We start from the raw sequence: 11420 nt of genomic DNA on the forward strand, positions 1-11420 counted from the left end.
TCGGGTACCGTGGCTTGTTGGTAGCCCTGCCACTTTGAGGATCGTATGTCCCCTCAAGTCATGAGTTTGAATCCCCCCGTGTGTAGAGTGTGATACTCAAATATTTAGAACACATAGGGATGGTTGGGGCTCATATAATAGCCTTCGACCAATTCTCATCTCACCCTAACTCTCTCCATTCCTTGTTGAACTTTCTCCCTCCCTCTCTTTATATATATATATATATATATATATTCACACACACAAACACACACACACTTGATGAGTATTATTTTTAAATAATTTAATTAACTACAAGTCAGCAAATATTTTTAATCAATTAAATTTATTAATTAAAAAAATAAATAAAATATATTAAATTATATTTAAATAGCATTTTAATATAAATAATAAAATTTAAATCTCACATGAACCCTTAACATCTTATGGTTGTGTGACTGTAGTTGTCAAAACAGTTCTTTGTTTGCTAAGCAAACGAGCGGAACACTAATAATTTTTTTTTTTTTCAAAATATAATGAGCCGAAAAAAACAACGGTACTTTTTTTAACAAGCGGAACAAGAGTTGTGCCTAGACTTTCGTGTTCGGCTCGTTTACACATTTAATGGTGTTAGAAGCTCCTCATATAGGGGTCGATAGTAGACAACCATACCAAAGCAGTCGACCGTGGACTCAAGCTGAAGAAGCCAAATCCTGGTGAGCAAAGATTAGTAGGAGCCGATCGGCAACCCCCAAGTCAGTGCTGTCAGTCAAACAATCATTGCCGACCTAAGGCATGCCAATCTCAGACGACCGAGTGATAAAGTAGCCTAGCCTTAAACTAATTTATGTAAATACCAAAATCACCCTGTATACAACAAAAATGCCAGAACAAATCTCAAGAATCACATGACTCATATGGAATTTCGTGAGATTGAAGTTTTGTGCTGAAACACAAGATGTGGACTGAAAGCGATCGAACGTACAACAAAATCAATCGACTCTTATCGGCCGAGCGACCTGATCTGGAGTTGGTCGTGTGACTACACCCGGTTGACTAGAATCTCTAAGGAATCGATTCGACGATCAAACAGAGACGGGCGACACCAAAATAACGGTCGATCAATACTCCTCTTACTTATATTTTTATAATGATGTATTGCTAAATGGAGACTTAATTTTTTCTCTCTTAGGCCCAAATCTCACACTTGTTCACAGAAGACAACTTAGATTTCAACATTATACACTTTTACCAATCCTAAATCTTATAAATTAAATCATTTACCTTTTAATTACATTAATATTTGACTAAAATATTAATAATTTAGTAAATTGAGCACAACAATTTATAAATATTATCTATAATAAAAAAAATAAGAAAGACGGGATTTTAAAATCCCGTTATCCTCCATTTTTTATAATAATTTCGAAAATTTGGCCCCTTCTCCTTCCGCAGTCTACAGGAGCGAAAGCTCGCACTTCCGACTGCGGCAGATATGAATAGAGCGGAAGATGATATGAAAGTAGAAGGAAAAGATGAGCGATCGTCGATGGCTTGCCGCGCTGTAGAAATCTGGACGTTGACCTCACTGATCGGAGCTTACGTCGACCTAACCCTAGCGTCACTCTTCCTCGTCGGCGCCACCATAGCCTTCTTCGCTTCAAAACTCCTTTCCCTCTTCAGCCTCTCCCTTCCTTGTTCATGCGAAGGCCACTTCGGCCATCCCGCCTGCGCACAAACCAGATTCCTTATCGATTTTCCCGCTTCCAGGGTCGCCGGCGTCCACCGCTCTCTCCGCTCTCGCTTCCCTTACGAATCCCTTCTTTCAGACGGCGCTTCTTCTTCTCATCGCTGCCGGTATGCTGTTCGCTTACCGAGTGATGACAGAGGCTCCTGTACCACCGCTTCACTATCCCATCGATCGCGCAGCATTAGCCTCCCGACGCCGTCGACCTCACACCCCCGCCCGCCGGCGTCGCCCGCGGCTCGGGGATTCGATGTCGAGTTTGGAAAAGTTTCCACCGGCTTCGGCTGAGAGGGTCTCTGCTGGTCTCTGGAATTTTAATGCGGATGGTGAGCTCTAATTATTCTACTGTGATCAGTTTTATCGGGAAAAAAATTGACAGGGAATGTTGACCATGGAATAGAAAAGAAGATTCATTTCATTTTTGATGTGATGTTGAAATAAAAAAAAAAAAGATTGTAAATGTTATCCTTCTTTTGAATAATCGATTCTCATAAGAAAAAAACGTTGTTAGGAAATTGAAACAATAAATTTTGATTATTTTTTTGGAAAAACATAGTTGGAATATTTTTTATAAATGTTTAAGTGAATATCTTTATCTCCATTTCTACTTGTTCATGCTTATGAAGTGTTTTCTCATTTTAAAATAGTTGTATTCATTCTCTTTCAGTTTTAAAAATTTCTTTCTTAGATTTAACTACAAATCTGAGTGCTTAAGATTTCTTGGCTGTTGGATTGAGTGAGAAATTGATGTAACCTAAAGAATGATAACTAATGGTCTTTTGGCCTGAAGTAAAGTTTGTGAACTATATAGAGTTACTTTACTTAATTGTTTATCACTTCATAAATTTTAATTAAAAGTGAACCCAATCAATTTTATCACAGTTATTTGCATGCATTTATTTATACCACATTATAAATTTATAAAATAAAACCAACATCTGAAGTTTTGTTGATGAGTTGATTTTTTGTTGGCTTGTGAATAGGGAATGATGCAGGTTTGGTTGAAGAGGTAGTAAATGGAGAGAAGGATTCCAGGTCCAATGTTGGGGGTGCGGGTGAATGTGATGGGGGGATATTTGATATGACGAGGAGTTTGGAAAGGGAGCTTGGTGATGAGCAAGGAGCCCTTGCTGCTCTTTACCTAGAATTGGAAAAGGAAAGGAGTGCAGCTGCCACTGCTGCAGATGAGGCCATGTCAATGATGCTTAGGCTTCAAAAGGAAAAAGCTGAAATAGAGATGGAGGCTCGACAGTATCAGCGGATGACTGAGGAGAAATCTGCTTATGACAAGGAAGAAATGGAAATCCTTAAAGAGATTATTGTAAGTCGGGAAAGAGAGAAGCATGTTTTGGAAAAGGAAATTGAGATGTATAAGCAAACGTTAGATTCTCGAGAACAATTTGAGCAGGACTTTGATATTAAGCATAGCATTTTTGAAGAAAAAAAGGGTACTTTGAATGATTCATCAGACAATCCTATGATGATGCTACGACAAATATATAAATACATTGAGAAGAAAGAAGTTTCAGATGGTTTTGGAATGGAATCATTTTCAGCTGTGAATTCAAGTGGAGTTTCTTCATATCATGGTAATTCAATAATGGATTGTGTTGTGGCGGGGAAGCATACTGAATTATTAAACATCGGAGATGAATTTAAACAAGACATTGGTGAAAGTAGCATGCTAACAACGCAGATCAAGCAATCTTCTAATATACTAAATTTTAGCCATGCAGATGAGTCAAGCTTGTGTAATTTGAATTCTCCTTTTGAAGATGAGTACAACAAGGATATTTTAGATTTAAATGTTAGAGATGAAGGAGATGGTGGTATTCGAATTGAGATGAGTGTTCCTGATAATGATTTATTTAGAATAGAGAGCTGTGTCCTTGATCAACGAGACAGTAAATCTTTTCTGCCGGAAACTGAATCAAGAATTCATGGCGTTCATATTATCAATAATGGTCAGTTTTTTCAGGTTGAAGAAAATAGCAAACAAAATGATGATAAATTTTTTCATGTTGAGGAAAATGGTAAACAGAATGCCATTCCTCTTCAAGCATCTTCATGTACAAATTTCAATGAAATGGAACCACACATCCAAAGAAGTTGCTCAGAAATCACAAATAGGACCGGACAAAAGTGCAGCTTGTCTACTAGAGGTTCATTTCTTGATTTAAAGAGGAGTTCATTGCCGTCTATTGAAAGTGAAAAGTTTAAGCTTGGGAATGAAGTTGAGCGCTTAAGGAAGAGATTAAAAATAATTAGACAGGGTAGAGAGAAGCTGAATTTGTCTACAGACCACAAGGAAAAGGAATGCTTCCAGCTACAACTACTTGATGAGATTGTGTGCCAACTTGAACAAATCAAGAAAGTATCAGAGTCAACTAAAAGTTTTCGCCAAGCTTCATTACCTCCTCTATTACCCAAGGTGCTCTCCTAAATTATGCTTGTAGCTAAAATTATCCTCATGTAACTCTATGAAACCTCTTGCTATTGCATTTTCTTTTGAGTTATTATTTCTGTTAAATTGTAATATTTAGCAATGCTTTTAGTTAGTTTTATCTATACTTAATGTACAATGTACCTTCTGATACGAGCATTCTGTGGATCAACAATCTTTTGGGAAGTTTAGATGGATATCCCACCCATGCTAGCAGTTCCATTCTCGTGCCATATTATGGTTATTTTACAGCTTATTGGTTTTTGAGAATGAGACAAATATATATGATATTATAAGATTTTGCTATCAAATTATTTAGTTTTAAGCATGATATAAATGATAGAACTGTATAACTACGATATTGCTTGCTCTTTTGTGTAGTTTGGATGTAGTTTTAAATGTCAATTTGCATCATGAATACTTAGAAGCCTGCCCTGACCTTGGTTTATGATACAAAAAGGTTGATATAAGTAATTTTAGGTCATGCAATATTACATCATGTGCTTAAACCTATATTGTTTAAGTTTCACTTGATTTTCCATCAATAATGATTGATATTTGCAGAATTTTGTATATGCTAATATCATGTATCATATACTTCTTGTTTATTTCATTAGTTCTAAGCTCCTATTTTTTCAGTATTTTTCTATTTATTTAATTCAAAAGATGTATTGCCTATCATCAAGTTAGGTCATCTGCAAATAATATAAATCAAGTTTCCTTGCTTTAGTTATTTTAAGCATCTTCACTCTAATGTAGAAAAATATCCTAAACTTGATTTTATTTAACTATGAAACTCTTTTATAACTCCATTACTAAACCTAATCCCAATCACTTTTCAGTCAACACTTCGTGAACGATATTAGCACACATTCTTGTTAATAATCAAATCTAATTGTTCTTGACCATTCAATATTAATATAAATTTAATGTTGTGACTTTAATGACTTTATTTTTCAATTGGTTCTTTGAGCATAAAAATCATCCATATCATCAATATTCTTTCTTTAAAATCTGTTTGAATTCCTCCAATGCTGAATGCAATTTTTTACATTCTATCATGCAATTTCTTCCATAGTTCTATTGCATTCTGTTAAAAGTTTAATTCCTTTAAAGTTACCACAATTTTGATTATCTTTTTGATTAAACGTTTGTATCAAGACATCTTTTCTCTAATCTTTTAGCAATACATTATTCTTAAATTTTTCTTTCCATTGGTTTGTTAGCCAAAATTCACCATTATGTTTTGCAACTCTCGAAAGTCTAATCGTTGTCATTTAGTGTCAAATCCATGTAGCTTATATGGACAAAGTGGATAATATCTCATTAAATGACAGTTTTGAGTTATTACATTTCGACATCAGGTTTTGCTTTTATGCTTTTTTTCAAAACTATCTCGACTTTATATTCTTAGATTAAATTACATTATACTTTCTGTTTTTGTATATTTTGTTTTATTTCAATAACTTTTTATTATTATTAATTTTTTTTGCTTAACAAGTAAAAACCCTATGCGAATGCATGAAAACGCAGTACTTTTAATAAATTTATTTAGACTCAATCCAACGAGGTCTCTGTGCGTTATAACAAATGACATCATAACTTTTCATATGGGCAGCAATTTATTTCAAATGAGATGTCAAACTTACATAATATATATCAGTACAATGTTCAGCTACACTTTCCAAGAAAAATGTTCTAGATAAGTGTATAGTTTGTTATTCAACTAAAAAATAAATAAACTTACATGTTATCTCTAGTTCTGAAATTGTCGAAAGATAAGAGGACCAGAGTATGGATACCAAGGAAAGTGAAAAGAGCAAACTGTTGACATTTTAAAGTATAATTCTCTGATTGTCGCAGTCTAATATATTTTTTTATAAAGTGCAAGTGCAATTATAAAAATTAGAGAATATAGAGAAAAAGCATGTGAAACTCTCAATTTTATTGTCAAAATAAATTGTTTAGGAAGAACTAAAAGGTATTAAATGAAAACAGAAGAAACCAACCCAATGATACCTCAAAATAATTACGTGTTAAAGAATGCACCATGACTTGCAAATATCAATTATTTCTTCAGATATAAAAACTGTATACCAGTGAAAAATTTGTATCATTTGTCTAATCTGATTTTTTCAGTTGGTGTTAATTTAAACAAAATTGCAACCATGTACAAAGCAATTGCTGAATCCTAGTGAGCAATGAATTTTTTTTTATGGTTTATATTAATTTCAACTTCAAAAAGTATTATTTGATTTTGAAAATCAATAAACCATGACAATAATCACATGCGCAGAAGAAAATCTCATTGGCCTTCCCTTTGACAGAATGCTTACCATCAATCTCAATGGTATGTAAAAATTCAAACCCCATCGCCTTAAAAAAAATAAGGATTAATTACACTTGTCTTGCCTATAGCTGGTTAATCGTATATCTTCACTTCATTTTATGAAGTTACACTATGTTCCTCTGTTAGATATTGTATTACACAGTGTAATTTTAAAAGTAGGAGAATATAGAGAAAAAGCATGTGGAAACCCCCAATTTTTTGCGGAAATAAATTTTCTAGAACTAGAAGGTATTAAATGAAAACAGAAGAAAGCAGCCCAACGATAACTCAAAATAATTACGTATTAAAGAATGCACCATGAATTGCAAATATTAATCATTTTTTTTAATATAAAAACTGTATATCTGTGAAAAACCTTCATCACTTAACTAATCTAATTTTTTAAATTGGTGTTACTTTAGTCAAAATAGCAAACATGTAGAACGCAATTGCAAAAACAGTCTCATACAAAGTCATATCAGTCCATGTTTGTTTGAATCTGTTACGCCGGCGCCTAAGGGTCATGTAGTGTTTTCTTATTTATTATTTTTTAGTGTAAATAGGGCTAATATTAGAATTAGGGCTATGCATGAGATTGTCATCTTGAGTATTAAGATTAAGGTTTGGGAGAGATCACCTACCTCCGTTTGTAGTTGTTAGGATTGGGGTTTGGGGGAGATAGCCTGCCTCTCGAATTACAAATGTTTATCTTTTATGCATTTGAGTGTGTTGTTTGTGATCCTGAAATAAAATATTTTGTTTTGGCCTAATTTTTGTAAAAAATGGTCACCTATTCATGTCAAATCTGTATCAGAGCATTTGATTAAGGGAACCAATGTTGGGATCGTGGCATTCAGTTGTTGCTTCTCGGATCAAGATAAAAACCTATAATATTCATGACCTAACCCCGCAAAATAGTCTCAATTAGATCTAGCTGGGAAGCCAACCACGGGACCGCGGTGTATAGTAACCCAATTGTGTGAAATTGCCGTGATTGAGTTAGTTGGGAAGCAACAACTATACGCGTACTGAGCAAACAACGGGATCACATATAGAGCAAACGATAGGATTGAGCGACAATTCCCTAGCTTTCCCTTCGCGATTCATAATGGACCACGTTGGATTGAGCAATAGGATCACCACTTACAGAAATTTTGAATCGCTACGTACACTGGAGATCGAGCTTAATTTTTGCATTGTTACCTTTCCTTAGCAATTCATAGCCACACATCACACTCTAGGAAACAATCAGATCACAATGCACAAAAAATTCACTTCCGTGAAAGAAACTTTCCCTGAGAGTATTGGCGACCAAGAAAATAGATTATCTAGAAAAAAATTAGAGAAAGAGGTGAATCAAATCAGGTCAAAAATGAAGAAGTGTCATCCATGGAGGTTCAACTTTTATGTATGGAGGGAGGATTCATGTTTATAGAAGCCATGATGAAGAAGATTGTGCAGTTTCATGCAAACTTATCAGGGGACTGAGCGACGGTGTCAAGAATGGACGTGAGCTACGATGATTGGAAGGATTCATGCGAAATCAGGATAGCGTCACTGCTTTAGGTGGCTGGTGCTGCGGGGTCGAGTGCAGGAATTAGGAGCTGACTGAGCTGCAACAATCTGAAGGATTTGCGCGACATCAAGACAACTTCGTGTCTTAGGCGGATCTAAAGCCATGGGATTGAGCAAAAAAAATGGGAGCGGGCTCGAGCATGCAATAATCTTTAGACCGGGGGTTTCTTCCATCAGTTTGAGTCCATACCTCTACCTCCATGTACAAAAGGACGAGATTGAGAGATGTATCCGAGAGATGTTGGAGTTCGGGATAAAACAGCCTAGAGCAACCTCCTTTTATAGCCGAGTCTCATTAACGAAGAATGATGGATGTTGGTGTTTCTATGTGGATTGACAAATTTCTCATCTCAATGGCTGATGAGCTATTGGATGAGTTGTTTGGGGCTGCAATATCCTCCAAGTTAGACTTGATGTTAGGGTACTAACATGTTCGAATGTGACCGAAAGATTCACACAAGACTACATTTTGAACTCATGAAGGTCACTATGAATTTTTGATTAAATGGATATGATTGCTAGATGAGGACGTGATGTGGGAGCCAAACAACTTGATTCAGTAATAATTATTTTTTTTTTACATTGAGGACAATGTGTCTTTTGGAGAAAGAATATTGTTATGCCGACGCCTAAGGGCAATTTAGCTCGTTATTATTTATTATTGTGTAGAATGAAGAAGATAATATTATTTATTATTGCTAAGAAAGGCAGAGGCGGACCAAAAAAAACTTGGGCATATTGTATAAAAAATAATCCAAATCTATTAAACTTAAATGGAAATATGACACTCAATAGGACACAATGGAGAAAAAGGATTCTTGTAGCCGACTTTACTTAGTGGGATAAAGGCTGCTTGTTGTTGTATGAAGAAAGCTATTATGTTTAGGGTTAGAATTTTGCATGAGATTATTGTCTTGATTGTAGGCACTCATCTTTTATGCGTTTGAGTGTGTTGTTTGGGATGTTGAAATAAAATATTTTGTTTTGTCCAAACTTTTGTAAAAAGTCATCTCCAATTCGTATCAAAATCCTAGTGAACAATGATTTTTATGATGTATATTAATCTCAACTTCCAAAAATAGTATTTGATTTTGAAAATCAATAAACCATGAGTAATCACATATTTAAAAGAAAATCTCATTAGCTTTCCCTTTGATATAATGCTTACACGCAATTTCAATGGTGTGTAAAATTTGAAACCCCATTATCTTAAAAAATTAAGGATTAATTACACTTATCTCTCCTATAGCTTGTTTATCGTATACCTTCACTTCATTTTTTTGAAGTTACGCTTTTGTTCCTCCATGTTAGATATTGTATTGCATGCTAATCACAATCCATTTTCTATCATATTAACCCAAAAATGTTAAACTAGAGCTTCATAAATGGGAGGTAAGCGTAGTTTTATAATGTGCCTGGGATATTAGTGTAATTAATCAATTGCTAATCATAATTCTTTTTCGGCGGCATTTACATACATGCCACATAATTTTTATATACTTACATACTTGACTCTTAAATTTTTATATTTACACGTATAACACTCAAATCCTTAATCACATAACAACTCCACTATTATTTACTTTTTAAAACTGAAATGCACATTTTCATGCAATGGATTATGACACCAAAATGTTATTATTGTAAAAATAAATGTTTAGCTTGTAGATATGTGAATACATAGGAATTGTGTGGTTTATAACATCAAAGTGTTATAAATGTAAAACTGACATGGGGGTTGTCTATATTTGAGATTAGTGTAATTAATCAATTACAAATCATAATTTTCAATCACATGCAATTGCTATATATTTACGTATTTAACATCTAAATTTTCATATTTACATGCATAACACTTAAATCTGTAATATCACATAAAAATACCTCTATTATTTATTTTTTATAGTGAAATGCACCTTTTCATGCAATGATTTATGACACCAAAGTGTGATAAATGTAAATATAAATATTTAGTTGTTAGATATGTGAATACATAGAAATTTTGTGGTTTATGACACTAACGTGTTATAAATGTAAATATAAATGTTTAGCGGTTGGATATGTGAATACATAGGAACGGTGTGGTATGCATGTAAATTTTACTTCTTTTTAAAGCTAAAAATAAAAGACAACACATTTCTTTCTTTGTAATCATCTTGTCATCGTGAAACATCAAGAGAAAATTCAACATTAGAACCTTTGATCAGGACAAGTATTTGCTAAGCTAATGAGGAAAATGAAAGGAAGATACAGATTCTATAGTCCCTGTGCACATGCATGGAGAATTTGTTAAATTCAAGTGTACGAACAACATCACTCAAGCAAGTTAAAGCAAAATTTGTCATCATGCTATCCATGGAATGTTCCATGCTAATTTTTGTTCATGTGAAAATTATATTTTTAAGATCAGTTCTGAAGAAAATAATAAATTTATTGTCTTTTCAAAAAAGAAAAAAAAAAGAGAAAAAAATCAAAGTTTTGTACCATTCATTGGCAAGCAGAGGGGCATAGTGATGTTTCAATGCTTTGAAGTTTCTGTGGGCTTGGTGAATGAGGTGCAAACACATTCTTTCAATAACTGTGTTTTGCTTGACCTTTTTGATGAGATATTTACAAGTGTATAAAGACATTTACTTTTTTTCCACTTTGAAAAAAATCAATTGTATTAAATTATAAGAAAATTTCCTGGATATGTGGTTTAGACTGCTTTTACGAAGAGCACATTATGAAGTTTTGCTATTATATTTATAAAATAAATTGTATTAATTAATTATGTAGTAATTATTATTATTTTCATTATTTTGATTATATTTATAATAATATTTATTTACTTTCAATCTTTTATATTAGCGTTATAAAGTTATGGCACTACTAAAACAACTATAACTCTTACAGATCTTTTGACAGTAATCTTACAAAACAATAATCATTTTTTCTGAATGACAGAAGCATAATGTTGCATAACTAGGGTTGTAAACGAGCCGAGCTTGAGCGAGCCCAAGCTTTGTTCATGTTCGGCTCATTAAAAAAATACGACTATTCTTGTTCGGCTCGTTTATATATTGAGCTCAAAAAATCTATTTGTGTTCAACTCGTTTGTTTAGCAGGCCGGATATGAGCTGTTCGCGAACAACGAGTCATTTTGATAACTTTTATCACGCAGTTGTAGGATGTTGCAGGTAAGGGCGAGACTTAAATCTTATTGTTTATATCAAAATATTCATTTAAATATAATTTAGTATGTATTTATTCTATTTTTAATTTTTAATTAATAATTCTAATCGATTATAAATCTTTGTAGTCAATTAAATTATTTAAAAATAATACTGATCTATATATACATATAT

General features: G+C 33.5%; 1 protein-coding gene across 1 annotated transcript in view; it reads left to right on the forward strand.

The window, feature by feature from the left end:
* The window catches only part of LOC110021882, a 24621-nt gene that overhangs the window by 3636 nt on the left and 9565 nt on the right, over positions 1-11420 (forward strand). Inside the window, exons 2-3 of the mRNA XM_020720586.1 lie at positions 1689-2052; positions 2710-4157. Coding sequence (XP_020576245.1) covers positions 1689-2052; positions 2710-4157 — 1812 coding nt within the window. The remainder of the gene's footprint in view (positions 1-1688; positions 2053-2709; positions 4158-11420) is intronic.

Source organism: Phalaenopsis equestris, unplaced genomic scaffold (assembly GCF_001263595.1).
Source record: "Phalaenopsis equestris unplaced genomic scaffold, ASM126359v1 Scaffold000151, whole genome shotgun sequence".
Lineage (NCBI taxonomy): Eukaryota > Viridiplantae > Streptophyta > Magnoliopsida > Asparagales > Orchidaceae > Phalaenopsis > Phalaenopsis equestris.